Source organism: Phoxinus phoxinus (assembly GCF_949152265.1).
Source record: "Phoxinus phoxinus genome assembly, chromosome: 11".
Lineage (NCBI taxonomy): Eukaryota > Metazoa > Chordata > Actinopteri > Cypriniformes > Leuciscidae > Phoxinus > Phoxinus phoxinus.
In genome coordinates this window covers 6,922,093-6,946,680 of record NC_136886.1, presented here as the reverse complement: position 1 = coordinate 6,946,680, position 24,588 = coordinate 6,922,093, and the positions used below count along the sequence as shown (strand labels likewise).

Sequence of the window (24,588 nt, the reverse complement as noted above, 5' to 3'; positions counted from 1 at the left end):
TCTTCTCTTTTAATGTGCTTACCTTCTTGAATGGTTAAAGCGATGGGTTTACGTGTGAAGTCGGGAGTTGTCATCCCCTCAGGAAGTTCCTCAAGGTACTGTGTTATCATAACACCAGGAACCTTAGATCTCCTTTTGATGCCTGAGAGAATCCACATTCAGGGTACAATGTCAGAACTTTGGGGGGAAACAACAAAACAGCAGGTGCACAGTGACGTAACATGCTGAAAAATCATAGGCATGAATGTCTAGACTAAAAAAAAAAATATTTACAAAACTGCACATAATACAATACATTTCAAGTTGGCGTTGAAATGTTTCCAGGAGATAACATATAAGACATCCAATGATATTTGAACCATGAAAATCCCCTTCTTGATTTGCTTTACATGTGTATATTTTTGTTGTTAATTTTTTTATAAGAAAAGGGGAAGTTTTCACTTCAGTGAATATTTCTCAGACTAGGCTTATTTTTGAATGTCAATTCCTGTGTAGTCATTTACCTTAAATTTATACAATTATTACCCAAAAGATAGTTCACTGAACACGCGTTGAACTTTGTGACCTTTTCTGTACTGAGATATGTCGACGCACTGTGTAGTCTCGCGTAGCCAGATCTTTGCCTAGCGTCTCCTACCCGTAAATTTAGGTATGCAGATTTCAATAGCTGAACACATGCAGACAAACTTTTGGAAGAGTTTGCTTTATTCAGCCTGAGGGTGGCGCTCTAATGTTGATTGACAGGCTTACAAGACACATGCATACATGTAGAACACTAGCTTAGAATTGCCTTAATGTAGTATTGCATCCGAATTTTGTTTTAGAATATTACAACTTATGGAGAAATTCCAATGAGGAAACGAAATAAACATAAAACAAACACAACAGAAATATATAAAGGCTATTCTCATGAGCAACATGAGTTTCAATTAAAGGATTTATACTTTCATTAATTGGATACGTTACTCCACATATCATATACACATAACTGAAGCGGATTGATATGGTCTTTGTCTGGAGCGGGGCTCAGGCTAGGTAAGGTGAGAATAACCCGGGCAGTCTGAAATCCATCCCATTAGACCTTATTCACAGAAGCGCCATCTTTGATTTTTAACGGGAATGAAAGAGGCTGTGAGGAATAGACATGCATCTCTTGAATGGGTTGTACTGTTATTTAATGTGTTTTGGATTTTTGACAGAAGACCTTTGGCTGCCTTTGCCTAACGATAGCTGTGAGGCGTCAATTGTTGCAATTGTTTTTTTTGTCCCTGGCAGACCGTTAAAGATCGCCAAACACTATAGGCTCCCAGTTAAACTCTAGAAGTCAGCCAATCAGATTCAGAATGACAGCAATCTGAACATTCATATGCACATTATAACGTTTGACTGAATATCATGATATGATATGATATGATATGATATGATATGATATGATATGATATGATATGATATGATATACTGGATATCATGACATGCATGCAGATTCAGGTTGCTGTCATTCAATTACCTTACCTTGTCTCTTAGGAGGTAGAATTTCCAGTCCTGGTACAGTATAGCCACAACATTACACAACAGCAACAAAGGAAGGGGAAACAAAGAAGGAGAACACATAATTGTGAATCCTGGCTTCTTTTTCTCTTTGACAGGATTACGGACAAACACAAATGTACTCAAAAATACAACCAAAAAAACACAGGACAAGGCAGAAGACGGGGAGATTAAAGCAGTAAAACATAATTATTCAATCCACTAAGGGGTTGAATGTGAGATTACAATAGACAAGACTAAAGAAAGAGCAGACAAACTGGGAAGGGAATAAAAGTGTAAGACCTGTTTCACACAGCATACATTAGCAGCAGTTTTTTATTAACAGTATTCACACTGTAGCCTATAGCTGTGAATTTCTATGCAAAGCATATTTCGGCTGAAAATATAGGAATATATAAACCAAATTACCTGTTCTTTTCAAATATGGATTTTTTTTGACGTACTGCAATATATAGCAGTACGGTCACAAATCAGTTATGAATTGTAGTGAACATCGACCCAAAGGTCTTGACATATTAATATTACTGCAGTGTTCATCTGGTTACTATCACTCATTGTTTTGTACAATGGACTATTTTTTTTTTTTTTTTATGGAAGTTTTAATATGATATACATGCACTTCTTTGCTTGCATTTGCGGTGTGAAACAGGCCTGCTTCTAATGTCCTGCAAATTATATATTATCACCCAATAAAAAAGAAGGGGTTCATAAATAACATAAGAAAAAAAATGAATAAAAAATTTAACTAAATAAGGTAAAATAAATCCCCTCCTCAAAGCAAATTAAATAAATAAAGCAAGAAATAATCAAAGAAATAATCAAAGAAAATAAATGTTAAGTGGGTGGATTTTGGTGGAAGTGAAAAAAAAAAAAGATGTAATGATGTAAACTGGTTTGTTGAAACGTAAGAGCTGTGAGTTGTGCATACAGGTTTGAATCCAGCCTGGTTCATTTCACCCGCTCTTCTTTTTCTCGCTCTATTTACTGTCCTTCACAACACAGACACTTCACATTCAGGTTGGTTGATGGTCGTCCCTCGCATCCATGGTTACGCGATTCAAAGAAACCCATGCTGAATGACAGCAAATGCTGGGCTGTTTAGTGAGCTTCCAGATGAAGGGCACACTAGGCACTGATAAAGGCTCTGATTTCATAAGCCACATTCACAGCCTCCTCTTCATTTGCATCTTGTGCACAGTGGCCAGTTTCCAAACCCACAACCTACGACTTTAACCAGCTGTTTGATCATTCATGTGTTTAAATAAATTTGTGTGGCTAGGTTAGATTCAACACTTGCTTTTATCTCGCTATCTTGCTCTTCTAACCCCTCAGGGACTGATATATTATTCACTTTGCCATGGAGAGGAGGTCATTAGATTTTTATCTGGAAAATCCGGCGTTGCCTTTTAACGCAGCTGCTTACCGTGGAAGAACTTTCCCAAATGAGACTCATGTCCTATCAAGTGTGTCAAATTCCATTGCTATACTCTCATCATTATGAATACAATGAAAACTGATTAACTAAATTACATCCTCTGGGAATAGTTACCATTAAGAAAGAGAAAGAATTACACAACAAAAAAAGGAGATTTTTTTTTCACCATCATCCGTGTTTCTCCACTAGCAAGTCTTCACGGAGAACATGGCTGGATTTGTTGTTTCAGTAATTCAGTAATAGAGCACTTGGACAAGGTTCGGTGCCGGTGTCAGCCTGCCATATGGGAGAGAGAACAATTATATTGTCCTTACCGCCTTGCCCGGCAGCAGTTGGATCTAAAACCTTGGCTTTTTTCATCATCTTGATGCAGTCCAATGGCTCAAGAATTCAGAAGTATCTCTGGGTAAGAGAAAAGCAATATGAAAGGTCAATTCAATTTCAGTCTTATTAAACATTTGGAGAGATTCAAATGCTTGCACGGGATGCAATTAGAAGATGTATGAAAAAGCTCATTTTATAAATCAGTCTAGGATATTTGGCCCGTGTGCTTCTGAAGAATTTATCCCCATTAAGCAGACACCTCGAAATAGGTGCAACTAGTATTTGCACATTTAAATAACCTATTAAGTCCACACAGTTTACGGAAAAGAGCAATTCAGGTGAAACAGGCACAAAGACGGAGCAAAGTAGGACGGCAGTTATCCCATCTGGTGGGATGTGATGCAGTGTGACAGTGCGGTGCATTATGTTCCATTAGAGAGGCTTTGGGCCTAGTCAGCAAAACCTCCACGGCTCTAGTCATTCATCTTTTCAAATCCACTCACATATACAGTTCAGATCCAGTCAGTGTGTCCTCACTAGTATACCAGCACTAGCATAGCACTAATATGGGATTTTGACATGTCTGGATTTAACTGTCTACTGCAGGGAGACAAATTGGCTTTGAGGAGGAGAGCTGAAATATTTTAGTGAGCATGTGTTCCAGATTTTTAGCATTGTTCCAAAACCTAGTGTGCTGTTTACTGCCTACACAGGGGGAGTCACACATGATGTACAGTATGTGCATCCATTTGTGCTGTTTTAAATGTGTTTTCTGTGTGAACACAAGACGGACATCTTTGATTCATGTGCACAGTTTTTAGACACTATGACAAGCAGAGGTGGAAAGAGTAATAAAATATTGTACTCAAGTAAAAGTACTACTACTTCAATGAAATTTTACTTAAGTACAAGTAAAAGTACCGGTCTAAAAATCGACTCAAGTAAAAGAAAAAAGTAGCTCATTTAAAATTTACTCAGAGTAAAAGTTACTTAGTTACTTTTTTAACAGCGGGGGTGGGGGGCTCTCCCGTGTAGGGTTGTAACGGTATGAGATTTGCACAGTATGGCAATGTCTCCGAAAATATTACTGTTAAAGGGATAGTTCACCCAAAAATGAAAATAAGCCCATGATTTATTGACCCTCAAGTCATCCTAGGTGTATATGACATTCTTCTTTCAGAGTTATATTTAAAAAGTCCATTAAAGTGCCTCTATTCACCATAAAAGTGCTCCATACAGGGTTAATAAAGGCCTTCTAAAGCAAAGCAATGAGTTTAAGAAAAAAAAATCCATATTTAACATGTTACAAAGTAAAATTCTAGCTTCCGGCCAAACGCAGTCTACTTGCGTCTATAGCACAACTTACGCAATTTATGACGTCGAAGTAGCGTAGTGCGTCATGGCATAGCGTAAATATCAGCAGTACGTCGCATTCCTCGCATAAATTGCGCTTTAGACTTAAAGAGCACCTATTATGCCCCTTTTCACAAGATGTAAAATAAGTCCAACACACATTTATGTTCAAACATCATGTAAAAGTGAATTTTGCATAATAGGTGCCCTTTAAGTGGAATCTGTATGTTCGTGTGGCTGGAAGCTAGTTATTCTACTTTGTAAAGTTTTAAATATGGATATTTTTCTAACACAAATTCATCGCTCTGGTTCAGAAGGTCTTTATTAACCCCCCGGAGCCGTGAGGAGCACTTTAATGATGGATAGATGCACTTTTATGGACTTCAAAACAGAAACGGCCATTCACTGCAGGATATTTGTTAATATAACTCTTGAGGATGACTTGAGGATGAATAAATCATGGGCTAATTTTAATTTTTGGGTGAACTATCCCTTTAATCAATTAATAAATAAATAAACGGTATCATTAAATTATTGTTATTATTATTATTATCATCAGTTAAAAAAATGACAGTTAAATGAATGAAAACAGTTTTTTGGTTTAACAAATGCTTTTATTATAACAAACTTAAAATTATTTGTTTGTTTTGTTTATTAAAATTTCAATAAAACATGTCTAATTAACTAAATTAAATAACTGACCAATGACCATTAGATTAACTCTTTTTAACATTAATAATATATTAAAATGTTTAAGAATAATTCCATGAAATGTATTTTATTCAGAAAATGAATGTTTCTTTTTATGATTTAATACTAATGAATGTAAACTTTATCCTTTTATTTTTTGGGGAAAGTTCTGCAGAACAGATTTATTAAATTAAACTATGGACCCAAAAAAAGATATTCCTTAAATAATGTTACATTTTTTTAAATTCAAATTATTGTTGTTATTATTTTGAGAAGTATGTTCTATTGTAGGCATACAATAGTAATACACCGGTAGGCTATTTCTATCATAATTTCTCCTAGTTACACTAAACTTTTATTTTGACGGGTTCTAGTGAAGACCTGTTTTAGAGTGTATTTGACAATGGTTTTTCTCAAATAAAATGATGAAAATGCTCATTAGGCGTTCTCTCAGAGCAGCTCTCTAAATGTTCATGTAGCCTATTTCATGTCCTCATATTGTTTGTGAGACGCTGAAAACACAATGAGCATCAGGCATACTTAAGTATGTAGTAGGCTACAGACGCGACGCAGCTCATTCACACAGAGGCACGCAGAACAAGCATATTTGCATAGCAGTCTTTTTGCGCTTTAATATTCAGAGACCATGTCGCGATTTATTGCACAGCTCTACTTTCAATTTATTCATATAGCCTACATCATTGCGTGTTTTACGTGGAACCTGCGTTATGTAAATTGAATTTTCATTTGGATTTTGGATTCGGGGATTCACTCTGCAAACGGGACATACCTTTATCTGCACGGATGGATGGTGTTCTATGTTTCCTCCTTTTGCAGCCACATTGCGTCCACATTTTTTGCAAATTGGATATCTATCCTCGAGGACAACCACGCGTTTTTCCTACATCTAAAGTATTCACATACTGCCCATATGGTTCGCTTCATAAGAATTCGACAGCGTTTCACTTTTAGCTGGGTCTGCATCACCTTTTTTGCGCGTTTGTTCTCGCCATAGACGGTTCTCCCGCCCTTCAATCAATGTAGTAGTTTCCGGAGCGCGATTTTTTTTCCCCCTTGTAAATTATTATTTTATTTATTTTTTACTCAGTAACGGATATGATTTAAAAATGGAGCGAATTACAATACTTCAAACAAAACGTACTTAAGTAAAAGTAAAATTACAGATTTTAAAAACTACTTAAAAAAGTAGAAGTACACAAAAAAACTACTCAATTACAGTAACGCGAGTAAATGTAATCCGTTACTTTCCACCTCTGATGACAAGGTACTGTAGCTAGCTCCTTGTGAATAAAGGAACGCATCCTTGAATGTAAAAGGGGCCTAAGGCAGCATCCTAATGAAATAAAACCTTATAAGTGACTGAATTGCTATCCCGCATACCACACAAATAGTGCTTGTTGCGTTAATCACTCACAATTGATTTCAATAGAATTAGCCGTTAGCATGTTGCTAAGATGACAGTGCAATAGTCTATGCAATATATATCACTCAACTTAATTTTTCAGTAAAATATGTCATTTTTAAATTTAAGGGGCTATATGTAGAATTTACAAACCATTGACATTAGTGACACCGGTCGTGGTTAAGTGAACTGCAGCCAGCAACCTATTGCTTGCGCTTGCATTCATGCTCCTTTTTTGCCTGTGTTTTGACCCGGAAATTCAGTCCTCTTTTAGAAGCGCCCCCTACCATATAACAGTGAAAACACGGAAAGACAGAAAATTCTGTCAATGGTGGGGAAAGAGTTAAGAAAGCATCTGATCTTAGTGATGTGGATATGTTTGCACCAGCTCTGCAATTCACTGTCATCATGTCGACAGATGAGGTAAATGAAATTACACTGTTATGAGTTTGATTATAGACTAAAGACTATAGATCTGGCTATGTGTTTGAATTAATCCCTTTTATTTGGATGACATATTGACATTACAGTACATACAGTAATAGCTTTTTCGGCATTATCCTGAACATTACAAGCATTCATTTCATGTGTCCTTGAACAGAAGAGAGACTCTCAGGAGCACCTTAAAAAAGTCCTTTAAAATCAGTCAGGCATTAGACAACCTAGGATGTTTAATTTTTTTTAAGATTTATTGCAAGCTTTTTAAACATTGGCACCAAAAAAGTGATTAATCCATGAGAATTCTTACATATAGCCCCTTTACTTGAAACAATTTTCATGAATAGTTTTCAGTACTGAATAATATATTTTTTAGATTCTTCACGCAGCTCACCGCAGTTCATTACAGGATTCCCTCATTGAAAGTTAATTTCTCAATGAAAGCTTGGCCAAACAATGTGAAATGGAGTCTAGGTTGGCAGTCGACTAGGTTTTGGACAGAGCTTGTTTATTTGGAATGATCTGTCTAGGGCCTTCAATGACTCTTGTCCTACTCCAGTCGTTGACTCCTGCTAATGGTAGTCTCAATCTCATCTCAGAAACAGAACAACGCAGGTTGTTTAATGCAGTGGCTATCTTTTTTTCATAAATAACTCTATGAAATTGCATTCTGTGCTCCATCAGTCATCTGACCGAGTGGCATATTCCATACACAATAGCATGCTGATTGGCCTCTTATACACACTGCACAGAGCATAATGGGATATAAATGCAAGCGTTTTGTGGATCACAAGCTGCTGAAATCTGACATTTGAGTGTCATCCTTCAACATGCATGTGATTCATTGCACTCATCATTATGCACGGTTTGGCTTGTCATTTCTGTTGGCGTTAAACCTGCCAGCTATTATTTCAATTGGTTGCATCATGAATAACACCATGCCAGTTATTTTACTGCTTCGGATACAAATTTTGCTAATAATTATCAGCCTCAGGTTGAACAAGTGCATCCATGTACTGAAGTCATGGTAACACTTTACAATAAAGTTCATACAATTAATTTGCATTAAGCATTGTGAACTGAAACGAACAGCATTTATTAATCTAGATCATTAATATAGATGAGTGTTAATTTCTGCCTACATTTCTACCATTTAAAGTTGCATAAATTAGCATTATCCATGAATTATCTTATTAGCAAAAAAACATATTTATCAATTAAGATATCAAAATTAACCTAGATTTATGAATGCTGTAAAATAAATGTTGTTAATTGTTATTTGATGATACCTAATGCATTACAATAAGGTTCAATTCATAAAATTAGTTACATTTTTACCAAAAACTGCAAAATCTATGCCACTGGTCTCACCTGGTGGGTCTGATAGGGTATCAGTAGATTAAGCTTTTAATAAGGAGGAGATAATATACCCTTCCCGTATCTTTTGTTGTTCAACAGCTGCCCGCCCAGCCAAATACGTTATTTTGGTGCAAATTTTGCTTTTGCTTTCACTTAGTAGAAGCAGCCAAATTCACACACAGGTTGAGACATCACCCATTCTCAAAAACATGGACGAAATGACATTGGTAAAACAAACCTAGACTATATTAAATACAGATCAGTTTAAGCGAGAGTAAACATGGATTGTGCCAGCCACATTTTGTTTTGGGCAGAGAGCACAAAACCATCCAAATTCAAGAGGCATGTACAAAACAAAATGGTCAATTTCCCTTAGTTTTGTTTGAGAAACGCTTTCAGTATTGTGTCGATGTCTTGACGTCCTTTGTAAAATCTGGCTGCTAGAACCAAATCATTTGAGAAACACTGTTGCACATGCTCTGATTACAGCACAAGGTATTCAGAAAGACTAATTATTTGAACACCCATGCCAGTTTTCAGTAAGTCCTAAGCAGCCATTGGCTTCAGCTCATTTTGGAAAACGAGCCATCTAACCCTCCTGTGCAAAATACCCCGACACTGAAGCTTGCCAAGCCGAGGGTCTTCAGTTTACATGCAACCTGAGCTTCACACCACTCAGCGCAATGACATGCTTATATGGGGACAAGAAAGCACTTCATTTCACTGCCATCTTGGGCATTCTACTCCTAAATGTAGGTGTATTGCCATCTTACTTTAAAAATGATTGGTTTATTGTGCAAAGTTCGCCCGTGTTAGTATAGCTTCCAGGGGTCTCCACCTGTATCTCAGATCAGAAGAACTGCTGCATAAAAGGAGACATTTTCATCGTGCTGAGAAACCGATGAGAAGTTATGAAGCATGAGAAGCCATGCTTCAAAACATAATTACATGCCAGCGGCAGGCCGTGCTGTATAGCAGTAATAACAGTGCATGAGTAAACTACCACTTCACACGACTATATGAAAAGCAAGTCTAATGACATGCTCAAGTTTTAAACTATACCACTAACCCTTTTTTCCTCTCTGTGAATTGCCCTGCTGACATGTTTAGTAGGACACAGTCATTTGTCAAATGATAGGCTACCATGCCAGCCTAGCGCAGCCCTCGGTTGGCGCTAGTTATTTACATTTCGAGAAACCGGCGAAGTTCAGTAAGAGAGCCACTTAGAAAGGAATAGCATGCATATCATTAACGTACAATGTATTAGCAAGGAGACATTTATGCGAACACCAACGGGTAAGTTATACTTTCGGCTTTGCCAAGGGGCCTACCTGAAATGTCTAAAATGACATTCTCTTTCCAAAACGGACTAATATTTAGAGGTATTTAACCATCGTGAGGAAAATGTTAATAAAAATACGTCTAATTTTCACAACAGGGATTATTTTAGTAATCGCCTAATCCCAGCAGTGCATAAGTACGTTTCTCAAACAGCACACTAGCCAGGCATGCATTAAATGCAATATTGATGTGAGCATTAAGTCCTTATTTTCCTTTTAGGGAAGGTTGGCAATGAGCCCCTCAGGTCTTAGACTGAAGCAACACATGTTTTAGGTGAGGAAATGAGCACGTTATAAATCAGCCTGCTTGTCAGTACTTTATTTAGAGTACAGAAGATGCGATTCCACAGGGTGTTTAAGTGAGCAAAATGACCTTTAGTAACAGGCAAAGCCAATTTCGCTCTGTCTATCACCCTCCTATATTTCTCTGATTGGCGATAAAATCTCTTCCTCTGTCCTTTCAGCCTTGCCCAGTTAAAATGGCTCCTGTGGATAGACTCTCCAGGCTTCTCAAATGTCCCCATGCACCTCTTAACTCTGTGTGCAGATACAAATCTGTGGCTCCCAGAAGACAACATTTAAAGATAAATGAACGTCTGCCAGTGAAAAGCTTTACTGGTAAATAATAATTGCTTAGCCAATTTGTTTTTTATTTCTAGTTTCTATATTTCAGGAAGAGCTTTAAAATGTTCAGATGTGTTTTCAGCACTTCAGCACATAAAGCATCAATGCAGATGCCAGCATTTACAGTTTTTGTGGATTCACTTTCTAGTCACACTGAATATTTTAAAGCAACTCCCATATTAAGATTTTATTGTTCCATAAGGTCTTGTTGCACACAGCTTCTACTTCATTTCTGTCACATCGATGTTTTGGTAAAATCTGTATCTTATAAATTATATGTATAATATGATATATTGAGGTTGTGTTTTTGAGAGTTAGTAAGTGACATTTGAATGATTCACATTTCACATTTAGCAACCAGAACATTGAATCCAGGTACGAAATAGATGCTAGCTTTTATAATCCAGACGTTCTTTATTAGTATCCCACATTATTGAACGTTACATTACTTGCATGCTTCCTCTGTTTTTTTCCCCACCATCGCATTTTTCATTACAATAGTATCTTTCGCATGATTGGTTAAAAACTCAAAAGCACTGAAATTTATCAGTTCACTAATCATTCATAGGAAGATAATTTGTATTATTTTAAATATGTTACATGGCTCATGTGTCATGGACATCTACCCAATGACTCAAAATCCTTCATGTACATGTGCTTCGTTTGATGTGATACTTGTATCTATAGTTAGAACATCTCTGCAACTGTTCTGATGTGACTTCATGCCACCTGACTAGCAGCTATCCCAGATTCCAGACTCCGAAACCCAAGTCGGGAAGACCAACTCGAACGATTCTGATGTGTGGCCACCGAATTAGCTGTAAAAAACTGCATTTAAAACAACTATGTTATGTCCAATAATGTTATGAGACTGTATAAAGTAAGTCTATAAACAGGGAGTAAGTCTTTAAACCAGAAGAAGATAATTTTAGAGTTTAGAGGTGTCAGAACTTAAAGTAACATGAGGTTGTCAGCTCTGCATTGTAAAAACTCCACAGGCGTTATATTAAGTCAAAGTACATTCATAGTTCAGTGCACCCAACAGAACGAAATACAAGTGTCTGTTCAAGGTGCACAGGGTGGCGAGAGACTTTGGCACAATACAAAGGTATGAAGCTCTTATTGTTTTCTTGTTCTTTGTGCATGTCTCTCAGCACTGTCACAACAACAACAAAAAGGCTAAAAAAAAATCCATACCTGTTCACAGTTCTCTGTGCTCCTCTCTTGCTTCTTTCAACGTGCTCTGGTCTCTTCTGATATTTGAGTGCTGCTTCCAAGTTGTCCAAGGTAATAAATCCTTTGAGTTGTGTGTGTGTGTGTGTGTGTTGTTCCATGTATTCAACCTTGGCTTCCGCCAAAAGCAAGTTCTCCTATTGGAAGGGAGGGTCTCTGGGAAGAATCCTCATTTCTGTTGACACCTAGCTTTTATAAAATTACTTTTGAAATTATCTCATCTTGATCTTACCTGGGAAGCGCATAGTTTTACTTCAGATTGTCAGTCAAATACCGGAATGATTTGTCGAATTCGGTTTATTTTAGGCGTTATGCCTCAACCAGCATTGATTAAGTCAATAATTCTGAAAAAAAAAAAAAAAAACGTAAAAAAATAATAATAAAAATAAGATATCTCAGCAGTGTGGTTGATGTTTCTGCTCTTTATAGAAATCATTTGCAATACAAAAATGATGTCACTGATAAAATGAAGCATTTAATGTGCCGTTAGCTGCACAGAGAGCATGTTGTGATCTATTCAACAATACAGAGTGTTCTGATTTTAAAACATATTTTTCAAAGTCCTATTTTTACAAGCTGCTTTCTAATATATAATCAGTGATCATTCAATGACTCAAGCTGTAAAGCCCATTGTAAGGTAGAGGAGAAGACATTTACTGTTGCTCATATTAAAAAAAAAAAATATGTTTTTTTTTTTTTTTATAGGCTACTGGAAAAATTCTTTAGATTATTAAAATGTTCTTTACACTTAGAAAATAATGGTTAGTTTAAGAACTGTTCACTGAAAGGTTGTTCACCAAAATGGTTCTTCTATAGCATTGCTGTAAAAACCTGCTTTCTTTTGTGAAAATCTTTATTTTTAAGAGTATAAAAAACCTTTAGTGCAATGGAAAGGCTCAAATGATGTTAAAGGTTCTTTGTGGAACCGTAAATGCCCATAAATAACCTTTATTTTTGAGTGATGCACCTAATCTTTTTATTTATTTTATTGGTAAGCCCTAAAAGGTTTTTTTTTTAATGCAAAAAATAACTTTTGGACTTTATGCACGTATCTTATATATGTGACATATTATGAAGCAGCCTTGAAAAAATAGGCAATCATAAAATACATGACATTATTCTTTTACATAATTATATTCATTTAGTAAACAATCCCCTAGGTAATTATGTTTGTGAGTTTATCATTTGGTTACAACCATGGAGTGGAGCACAGATTGCATTTACTGTAGATGTTAGGAAAGATACACTCTTATTTCAGCCAGACAAAATAGGCATTTGTGTTAGAACATAAATATAATCTCCTCCATAATTATCAGCATGTGTTTACGGCCACATTTTAGATGTAAAAAGTATAGTGTGCATTAGTGTGTCCATGTTAGTTTGTTGATACTCATGTTTCACTGTGATCTCCTTGACATTCTCTGCGTTCAGCTCCCGTGTACTTGGAATTAAACCCAACTAATAAACCACTGAATTGCGAGTGTAACGGATTGGATGTTCTGAACAGCAGAACCACGTGAAGGCTGACCTGGAGCACACATGGTCAAATGTGGGAAAAGATGGCTAATCCTCTTGGAGTCATGAACGACAAAGGCCACTGGGTCACCAGTTTTTATTACCTTCTCATTAAACTGCTAGGTCTACAAATGGAAGCAGGACGGATGGGTAACATTGTGCACTGAGCAAAGTTATGTAGGAAGGTCTACAGTGAAGAAGCGTGCTCTTTGTTGATGAGTGATTGATTGTTATTAGGTGCTCAGTTACAAAAAATCGTACATATAGAACTTTTTCAGAATTTCGGGTTTTTAAGAAGCGGTGAAGTCGTCATATTTGCGTAAACTTGAGAGACTACATTAACTATTTATTTGTTGTGTTCCCTACATGTTTTCACAACTTTCAAAAAGAGGGAAAAATAGAGAGAGATTGAAAACGGCGGTCAGAAGAGAGAAATGCAAAGGTAATATAATAGAAAGTATAGTGTTACATAAAAAAATAAAAATAAAGGTGCAATAGGTATTTCTCTGCTGAATTTTTTTAATGCTGGTTTTTAAGTCTCTTCATGATAGCAATCACTAAAGCAGTCTAAATGTATTTTTATAAATATGTATGATATATTCATGATTACCTGTGTTCATGTGTTTTGGAGGAGCCATGGCTTTGGTTGGGGATTTGCAGGGAGGGTGGGATATGCTTTCAATGCTAGCAGGCTAAAGTTAGCATTTCCCAGATAAAATATGACTAAAATAAAATATGGAATTTTTAAGGTCAGATAAGGTCCGATAAGGTCAGATAAGGTCAGATAAAAATAAGGTCAGAATTGTCTAAAAAAACTTTTGTTAAAATTTGTTTAAACTGTCTTTATATACCAATACATAATTAAAATGCAAGTACTCTGAAATAGAGAGTATAAAAAACTGAGTGACTCTAGTGTATTTAATCTTCAATAAACACAGCTCATTAATTCCATTCACTCCCACCTAAAAACGGGTGCGCGACTGCACGCACGTGGGCAGAGCCAGTAATAGCGGCGGTAGTCATGGCGACGGAGAGTGACAGTCGAGCAAGCCAATCACTTCTTTTGTCCCGGTAGGAATTAATGAGCTGTGTTTTTTGAAGATTAAATACACTATAGTCACTCAATTTTTATACTCTCTTTTTCAAAGTACTTACATTTTAATTATGTATTGGTATATAAAGACAGTTTAAGCCAATTTGAAAAAAAAGTTCTTTAGACAATTCTTACCTACCTAACCTTTAATAAAAATAACTTACGACTCAACTTTGCTGATAACTGTTAAAACGCAGTATCACCGTCTGTGAAAAAGGTCCATTGTTTTCACATCGAACAAGTTAGTTCATAGTCAGAAGACTGCATCGAATGAAGCTGAACAGTAACTGCACTTGTCTTGAGGACATATTATTTGATGACATAACAAATCCTTATAATTTGACACTAAAACCATGTATTTTCCTTTTTTTTCTTCAGACTGACTGCAGAGGGTCTGGAAACCATATCAGATTTCATTGGCCAAGGACTGCCCATGAGGACGTGCAAAGCAACCAATCACAGTTCATTTGGTATAACGTCATGTTTAGGTGTGATGTCCCTTAAAGAAAGGTTTGCAAGTTTACTGCAGCAATGCAAACTTCACATAGGCTACTTTTGTAAATCCAGCATTTAGTAGATCCTGATAAGCAATCATTGTTACAGTTCAGATGACGACTGAATGAAACTCCAGCAGTGTTTCAATCAGTTGCTTAACTTTCTCCCTGTTTTTTAGCGCACATAAAAACCACAATTGGCAAAAAAAATCGATTTGTTGACCACTAGCGCATGCTGATAACGTTTTATCCTTCTATACTAACTTAATAGGTGCCATCACCGTACAGTCTACATGCATGTCATACCCATGTTTATTAAATCCATGTTGTACACTGTAATTTGCAATGGTCTTATAGGATTGCCGAAATCGCACAGTCTGTAGCAGGCATAAAACACACGCTTATTGAGACTGCTTCATTACCGTAACACTCATTGCGACTCATTTAACATATGCATAATTGTATGGTAAGTTAAAACAGCCTGAACCAGTGACAGACAATTACAATACAGTGAAACAATCAACTAACTATTACCAATTATCTAACCCTCTATACATGAATAAAAACTAATCATAACTTGAGCCTTGAACGGCAGTCTTAGTTATTCTCACATTTGGCAAAGTTCATCAAAATGTGACTGTGAAACAGATTGTCTGTAACTAAAATGTTGCTACAGTATTAATGCTAGAAAGCCAATGCTTTGCACTTGGCAATCACATTATTTTGTTAATGGAAGCACTAATACATGCAACAATTTGGACCATATTATGTTAAACATGTAATAAACGTTTTATTTGCACCTTCAGTGATGGTTTGCATTTGGTTTACAAGTTTCCGTTTATACAGTATATGACGATCTCTAAAGAGTGAATGTCACGAGGTGACGAAAGCAAAGCGGAACTGAGTTCCCGCTGGAATTGTGTTCCGCCCGGAACGGTGTTACTGTAACACCGGCCCACTTCCGGGTTGCGCGGTATGTTTCCATAACGGCACTGATTGGCCGATTGACATCTGGTGCGGAGGATCTGATGTGGCGATCTGTGAGAGGATTATGGAGGCGGGGCAACCCTATAAAAAGGAAGTACAGAGGCCATAGCAAGGTTGTCGATTCTTCCTGTGTGTTCTCCCTCCGCGTTGTGTGGTTGTTTCTTTGTCTTCCCCCGGCGATCTGGTGTGGTTCTCTCCTGTTGGGAAATGTTTGTGGAGTGTTGCAGCTGAAGGACCATCGTGAAAGAAGCGGAGTGTTGCTTGTGGGATCCGAGGGCAGTTTTGAAGAGTGGAATTCGTCGTCTGGACTGGGAAAGAGTGAGATGAGTGATTGACAAATTGAATCTCATAAACGCATGTTTTTTACACTAAATTGGATACTGGTTTGAAGTGCTTGGATCACGTTGTATACATCGCACTGAGTGAAATAGACTGATTCCTTGTCGATCTCTAGCCTCCCCCCTCGTCCATTGAAACCAGCGAAGTGAAGCCGCTTGTAGTGGTGAGGAAATTATTCACCGCATCTGTCCCAACTCTGACTATCATCGGCTCTTCAGATCGAGACCTCTGGGTGAGTGTTGGCCTTACTTTGCACTTGAAGAGTGGATTTGTAGTGCTGAAATTGACGTTTCCCATCACGTTGCATGTTTGGAATTGGACTGTCGTGTGTGTGTGGAAGATTTACCTTTTATCGCCGTGCACTCCCCATGTGTTATGCTGGTCTACCGTCCATCATAAGAGTCTAGCAAGATCGATTGCAGTCACCTGTTGGATGTCAGAAGGAAAAGCCCCCGTGTGCACACTACACGTGAGAACTGGTTACCTCTGCTTGAAGTTTGTATGCTGTCTGTCCCAGTGAAAGCCCGGCTCAGCTTGTGACTCTGTCCCCTGCAACACACGTGAGAACTGTTTACCTCTGCTTGAAGTTTATGCTGTCTGTCCCAGTGAGAGCCCTACTCAGCTTATGACTTTGTCTCCTGCCACCCCTGTGAGAGCTTTTCACCTCTATTCGAAGTGTTGATTCCGTCTGTTCCAGTGAACGTCGCTCAGCTTGTGACTTTGTCCCCTGCAACACACGTGAGAACTGTTTACCTCTGCTTGAAGTTTGTGTGCTGTCTGCTCCAGTGAAAGCCCTGCTCAGCTTATGACTCTGTCTCCTACCACCAATGTGAGAGCTGTTCACCTCTATTTGAAGTGTTGATTCTGTCTGTGCCAGCCAAAGCCCCGCTCCGCTTGCGACTTGAGTCTGCTGTAGCCCTGAAACCCACCTGTATGGTGCGAAGTGCCCGCCCTTTACAACTCCTGTGAGCCCTGATCCACCTACTCCCCTGCGATACTCACCTGTGATACTCACCTGTTCAGCGAGTTGGCACCAGAGCCAGAATGAAGTAAGCCTGACTCATTTACTTACCTGCGATACCCACCTGTTCAGTACCTACCACTGCGAGTTGGCACCAGCGCCAGAAGGAAGTGAGCCTGACCCCCCACTTGCCTTGGATTCCTGGGAAGAGGAAGGAAGAGGAATTTTAGATTAGGATTTTCAAATTGTTTTTATATTTAATAAAGCCTGTCATTCTTTTTATTCCTGTCTCCTGCCTCCTCCTTTGACACGCTCCTCAGGGTGATCCTGGTCTAGGGGTGGGTGCAGTCTGGCTTGGCCCACCTCGACCTGTGACATATTTTGGCGTAGTCGGCAGGATTCACCTTGAGTTGAGCGATCAGAGGTTGAGATGGCGGAGGAGGAAGAGCCTGGAGCTCGGCAACCTGTCATGCCAATTTTTATGGGAGCCCCGTGGGCCCAGAAGTACGGAGGCCCGGGGTCGGAGGTGAGCTTGTCTATGTGGAAGACCCAGGTCGACTATCTGGCAGGACTCCAAGGGTTGAGTGCCCCCCAGCGAGTGCAGTTCATTCTAAATTCCCTGGAAGGAGAAGCCAGAAGAGAGGTGCAGGCAGCACCGGAAGCAACCCGAGCCACGGTACAATCGATCTTCGACTTCCTCACGGGACAGTATGGGGACACCACCCCGGTAGCCGTCCTCCGAACACAGTTCTTCAACTGCCAGCAAGGATCTCGACAAACCATCCGGGCCTTCGCGCTGCAGCTGAGGGAACAGTTCTCCAGACTGACCGGGAGACAGGACCACGGCTTGGGAGGTGAGGAGACCTTACTGCGCGATCAGTTTTTACTGGGATTGAGGGAGGGCCCCGTACGCCAGAGCTTGAGGGTTCAGCTCCGACGAGAACCAGATCTCACTTTTGAGGACCTGCGGAGAGAAGCCCTAGCCCTTGAGCGAGACCACTCGGAGGGTATAGATCCCCCCCACTGCATGACCGCGGCTGCGGTCAGCGATCGTCCGCCCCCTGAGCTGTTAGATTGGAAGCAGGCCTTCCGCGAAGAGCTAAAGAGAGAGATGCGTGAGCAAGTGACGGAGTTGTCTAAATCAGTCATGGAAGAGCTCCGCCGAGAACGCTCCCGTTCCTTCTCCTCATCACGAGAGCGGGCTCATTCAGATGGGAGTCGACCCCCAGACCGCCGTCCATTCCGACCGTCTGGACCTCGATTCCAGTGGGACGAGCAAGGACGCCCCATCTGTAACGGCTGCGGAGAGCCAGGACACTACCTCCGCCAGTGTAATGCCCGCCGTTCTTCGCAGGGGGGTTTTTAGAGTCACCGGCCACTGTGGGTCAAGTGGTCGGGACCCCCTTATTGGACCCTTCTTCAGCTAGGACTTCCAGAGAGCATCTGGTGGGGCGTTGCCCTGTGGTGATGGTCCAGGTGAATGGCTTGGAAGTACAATGCCTCCTGGATACAGGGTCACAAGTCACCCTCTTCTCGGAGAGTTTGTCTCGGGAACTGTTGGGCGGCCAGGACCGGCCAATGACGGAGGTCCCTTGGCTGACCTTGCGTGGGGCTAATGGCCTCGATATCCCGTATGTTGGATACTTAGTAACCGACCTGAAGATACATGGGACTGTCGTACCCCAGAAAGGAGTGGTGGTCGTACGGGACGCATGCCTTGGGTCCCATCGTGCTCTGCTGGGCATGAACGTGATCTCGGAGTGTTGGGAGGAGTTGTTCCGGAACAGACCAATTCAAGCAGCCCGGACATCGGAAGGACGGGAGTGGGACCGTGTCGAAGCCGATTGTCGTCGGGTATGTCTGGCCGAAGCACAAGGGAGCCGCGAAAGCGCCGGGAGGGTGGTTTGTCGCTACGCTTTGGCTATTCCAGCTCGGAGCGAGGCTGTGGTCCGGGTCAGGCTGCCTCCTCGACTCTATCGCCCGGACGAGTGGGTTCTGGTAGAACCGCACCCGGATTGCTCGAAGGTGGAAGTCGCTCGGGGATTGAACTCTGTCCGAAGAGGCCTGGTCTCCATCAAAGTACGGAACTCGAACCCTTTTCCTGTCCACTTGTACCGCCATCAGCGTCTGGCTCAAGTCACCTCAGTGGATGCACAGCAAGTCCGGGAGGAAGAAGGAGTCAGATTCAGTCGAGTGAGCTCGACAGTGGTGGAAGTGGCCTTGGTGCAGACAGGACATCATGTGGAGGAAACCGGGGAGGAGGTGCTGGCCCACCTGGGAGGAGAGTCCCTATGGGGAGAGGGGCTGGAAGAGGAACAGACCAAACAGCTTCGGACATTCTTGTCAAAATGGCAACACCTGTTTTCCACCCACGACGAAGACTACGGCTGCACGGACGCCGTTAGGCACCAGATTCCAACTGGAGATGCCGCGCCCAGTAGAGAGCGTTACCGGCCAGTACCCCCCACTTTGTATTCCGAGGTCCGCACCCTCTTGCGGGGGATGCTGGATAAGGGGATCATCAGGGAGAGCAGTAGCCCATGGGCCGCACCAATCGTGCTAGTGCGGAAAAAGACCGGCGCATGGAGGTTCTGTGTAGACTACCGAAAATTAAATCTGGTGACCAAGAAGGATGCTTTCCCGCTGCCCCGAGTGGAGGACTCCCTCACTAGTCTCACGCAAGCGGCTTGGTACTCTACCCTCGATCTGGCCAGTGGGTACTGGCAGGTGCAGGTAGAAGAGAGAGACCGGGAGAAGACGGCGTTCACCACCCCCTTCGGGCTCTACGAGTGGGACCGTATGCCGTTCGGTCTGTGCAACGCCCCAGCCACCTTTCAGCGACTGATGCAGCGCTGTTTGGGTGGTCAACTGATGGAGACGGTCCTAGTCTACCTGGATGACGTGATCGTCTACTCCCCGGACTTTGGATCTCACCTCCAACACCTGGAACAAGTCTTCTGCTCCCTGGAGAGGTATGGGTTAAAACTCCAGCCGGACAAATGCCAGCTCTTCCGGAAGGAGGTGAAGTATCTGGGCCACGTCGTAAGTGCTGCAGGGATTGCTGTTGACCCGGAGAAGGTGTCAGTCGTCCAGGGATGGGCTGCACCAAAGTCCGTGCGCCAAGTCAGATCATTCCTGGGCTTCGTAGGATACTACAGACGGTTCATCGACGGTTTCTCCAAGATCGCTAAGCCCATAAATCGGCTGTTGGAAGGCACGGGACGGCCCCGAGGCCGGGGGTCTCCTCTAGTCCAGTGGGATGCAGCGTGTGAGGCTGCCTTCAAACGACTTAAGCAGGAGTTGCTCCAGGCCCCGATTCTAGCCTACGCCGACTTCACTCAGCCGTTCATTTTATATACTGATGCCAGCAATCTGGGTCTGGGAGCTGTACTGGCTCAGAAGCAAGAAGGGAGAGAGAGGGTTATTGCATATGCCAGCCGCAGTTTACATCCGACGGAGAAAAATGACGCAAACTACAGTTCTTTTAAACTGGAGTTGCTGGCTATGAAATGGGCACTGAGTGAAAAATTTAAGGACTACCTGTGGGGAGCGAAAGTACTGGTCGTAACGGATAACAACCCGTTGGTGCACCTCCAAACCGCTAAGCTGGGGGCAGTCGAACAGAGGTGGGTGGCACAATTGGCAAATTTCGACTACCAGCTGCAGTATCGGCCGGGGAGAGAACATACAAACGCCGATGTGCTGTCGCGACTCCCGGAAGCTGGGTCGGTGAGTCCAACACCATCCTCGAGTGGGGAGGGACTGATGGTGGGCGTGGTAGAGGCGCCAGGTCAACCGCCGGCTGAACCCCCAGCCCAGTGGGGATGGGACCCACAGCGTTGGAGGAGGTGGCAAGAAGAGGACGAAGGTGTGAGACTGGTAGGAACTTGGCTGAGGCAAGGAACGTGGCCCGAGGGCGGGGAACGCCGGGCCCTGACACAGATGGTACGAGGACTGCTGGGACAGAGAGGGAGACTCTTTCTAAAAGAAGAGGTGATGTGTAGGTCCCTTCAGGACCCGACGTTGGGCGAAGAGATCTGCCAGGTGGTGGTTCCCGAGGGACAGCGTCAGCCCTTGTTGCAGGCCTATCACGATGCCCTGGGACACCAGGGGCTGGAGAGGACAATGTCCCTGATACGGCGACACTTCTACTGGCCGGGGATGGAGGGAACCACGAGGGCTTACCTCCAGGGGTGCCCCCGCTGCGTGCTCTTCAAGGCAAGGAAGGAAGTGCGGGCTCCGTTGGTGCCGATCCGAGCTAGGGCCCCACTGCACATCGTGGCCATGGATTTCCTAACGTTGGGCCGGCCGGTGGACCGCATACAGAACATTCTTGTGGTGACCGACCTGTTCACTAAGTACGCCTGGGCCATCCCTACCTTGGATCAGACCGCTATCACCACCGCCAACGCCTTATGGAAGTCGGTGATCCAGCCGTTCGGGTGTCCCGAAATCTTCCATTCGGACCAAGGTCCCAACTTCGAGTCCCGAGTAGTGCACGAGCTGTGTCAGCTGTATGGGTGCAAAAAGACCCACACGACCCCATACCACCCGCAAGGGAACGGAAGCTGCGAGAGATTCAATCAGACCTTGTTGAGCCTACTGGGGACCCTGGAGGGGGAACAGCAGGGCCATTGGGTGGATAAACTTCCGGCGTTGGTCCAGGCGTACAATAATAGCGTGCATAGCACCACCGGGTATGCCCCGACCTATTTGATGTTCGGGAGGCACGTGAGACTACCTACCGATCTGCTGTTGGGGGCCACGCCAGCAGAAGAGGGGATCAGCTTGACAGATTGGGTGGCAGGGCACCATCAGCGTCTTCACGCCGCATACGAACAGGTCTCGGCCCGGATAAACCAAGCAGCCGTGAAGAATAAAAGGTTGTATGACCGGACGGCACGAGAGGCACCGCTATTGCCAGGAGAGAGAGTTCTGGTGAGGGATAACCGTCGCCAAGGGAAAGGGAAGTTGAGCGATCGGTGGGAGCCCCGCCCTTATGTCGTTCAACGACAGCCACATCCCGAGCAGCCTGTATACGCCATTCGTCCGGAGGGGAGAGCCGGTCCCGAACGAGTGCTGCACCGGAATCTGATTCGCCCATGCCCCAACTACCCGAAACTGGTAGCAGACGAGCCTACGGCCGTAGCGGCACCAATGCCCTCGTTGGTGGGGTGGGCAGTGATCCCAAGGGGATTGGGCCTAGAGCCCCGTCAAGTGGAGCCGGCCTCACCACCGAGGCGGTCCCAGCGGAACAACCGAGGCCAGCCCCCAGCGAGGTATGGAGACTGGGTCACTGGATCCTGTTCTAGGGACTAGAACGGGTTGGCAGGGGGGTATGTCACGAGGTGACGAAAGCAAAGCGGAACTGAGTTCCCGCTGGAATTGTGTTCCGCCCGGAACGGTGTTACTGTAACACCGGCCCACTTCCGGGTTGCGCGGTATGTTTCCATAACGGCACTGATTGGCCGATTGACATCTGGTGCGGAGGATCTGATGTGGCGATCTGTGAGAGGATTATGGAGGCGGGGCAACCCTATAAAAAGGAAGTACAGAGGCCATAGCAAGGTTGTCGATTCTTCCTGTGTGTTCTCCCTCCGCGTTGTGTGGTTGTTTCTTTGTCTTCCCCCGGCGATCTGGTGTGGTTCTCTCCTGTTGGGAAATGTTTGTGGAGTGTTGCAGCTGAAGGACCATCGTGAAAGAAGCGGAGTGTTGCTTGTGGGATCCGAGGGCAGTTTTGAAGAGTGGAATTCGTCGTCTGGACTGGGAAAGAGTGAGATGAGTGATTGACAAATTGAATCTCATAAACGCATGTTTTTTACACTAAATTGGATACTGGTTTGAAGTGCTTGGATCACGTTGTATACATCGCACTGAGTGAAATAGACTGATTCCTTGTCGATCTCTAGCCTCCCCCCTCGTCCATTGAAACCAGCGAAGTGAAGCCGCTTGTAGTGGTGAGGAAATTATTCACCGCATCTGTCCCAACTCTGACTATCATCGGCTCTTCAGATCGAGACCTCTGGGTGAGTGTTGGCCTTACTTTGCACTTGAAGAGTGGATTTGTAGTGCTGAAATTGACGTTTCCCATCACGTTGCATGTTTGGAATTGGACTGTCGTGTGTGTGTGGAAGATTTACCTTTTATCGCCGTGCACTCCCCATGTGTTATGCTGGTCTACCGTCCATCATAAGAGTCTAGCAAGATCGATTGCAGTCACCTGTTGGATGTCAGAAGGAAAAGCCCCCGTGTGCACACTACACGTGAGAACTGGTTACCTCTGCTTGAAGTTTGTATGCTGTCTGTCCCAGTGAAAGCCCGGCTCAGCTTGTGACTCTGTCCCCTGCAACACACGTGAGAACTGTTTACCTCTGCTTGAAGTTTATGCTGTCTGTCCCAGTGAGAGCCCTACTCAGCTTATGACTTTGTCTCCTGCCACCCCTGTGAGAGCTTTTCACCTCTATTCGAAGTGTTGATTCCGTCTGTTCCAGTGAACGTCGCTCAGCTTGTGACTTTGTCCCCTGCAACACACGTGAGAACTGTTTACCTCTGCTTGAAGTTTGTGTGCTGTCTGCTCCAGTGAAAGCCCTGCTCAGCTTATGACTCTGTCTCCTACCACCAATGTGAGAGCTGTTCACCTCTATTTGAAGTGTTGATTCTGTCTGTGCCAGCCAAAGCCCCGCTCCGCTTGCGACTTGAGTCTGCTGTAGCCCTGAAACCCACCTGTATGGTGCGAAGTGCCCGCCCTTTACAACTCCTGTGAGCCCTGATCCACCTACTCCCCTGCGATACTCACCTGTGATACTCACCTGTTCAGCGAGTTGGCACCAGAGCCAGAATGAAGTAAGCCTGACTCATTTACTTACCTGCGATACCCACCTGTTCAGTACCTACCACTGCGAGTTGGCACCAGCGCCAGAAGGAAGTGAGCCTGACCCCCCACTTGCCTTGGATTCCTGGGAAGAGGAAGGAAGAGGAATTTTAGATTAGGATTTTCAAATTGTTTTTATATTTAATAAAGCCTGTCATTCTTTTTATTCCTGTCTCCTGCCTCCTCCTTTGACACGCTCCTCAGGGTGATCCTGGTCTAGGGGTGGGTGCAGTCTGGCTTGGCCCACCTCGACCTGTGACATGAACACAGCTGGTAGTAAATGAACAATGTTCAGAGAATTACAGCATTGCCATACACACTGAATGCCATGTTGCACGACTATAATGTTCTGCATTGTTGTCTCTGTTGTATTCTGTTCTGAAGTTCAAAAGGAAGACGTAAACTGAATGCTGCAAGTCAACTAATTAATTAACATATACACCCATTATAAGATCTAACAGAATATGTAATTTTTTGCATTAAATTACTTATGTTTGTTAGCATTGAGAATACATATTTAAAGACATTTATGTTACTTTTAATATTTTGTTTTAATATATT

At 42.7% G+C, this 24,588-nt stretch overlaps 1 protein-coding gene across 4 annotated transcripts in view; it reads right to left on the bottom strand.

Moving 5' to 3' along the window:
• Window positions 1-11,873, bottom strand: part of igfn1.1 (immunoglobulin like and fibronectin type III domain containing 1, tandem duplicate 1) — a 33,615-nt gene extending 21,742 nt beyond the window's left edge. For 2 of the 4 annotated variants that reach the window (XM_079627269.1, XM_079627271.1), the window contains exons 1-4: window positions 11,732-11,873; window positions 3,298-3,385; window positions 1,513-1,542; window positions 23-142 (exon numbers count right to left, since the gene is read on the bottom strand). In XM_079627269.1, the coding sequence (XP_079483395.1) occupies window positions 23-142; window positions 1,513-1,542; window positions 3,298-3,346 (199 nt within the window). In that variant the 5' untranslated portion in view covers window positions 3,347-3,385; window positions 11,732-11,873. The remainder of the gene's footprint in view (window positions 1-22; window positions 143-1,512; window positions 1,543-3,297; window positions 3,386-11,731) is intronic. The other 2 variants (XM_079627270.1, XM_079627272.1) reach the window with 1 other exon arrangement.
• Between the last annotated feature and the right edge of the window lie 12,715 nt (window positions 11,874-24,588).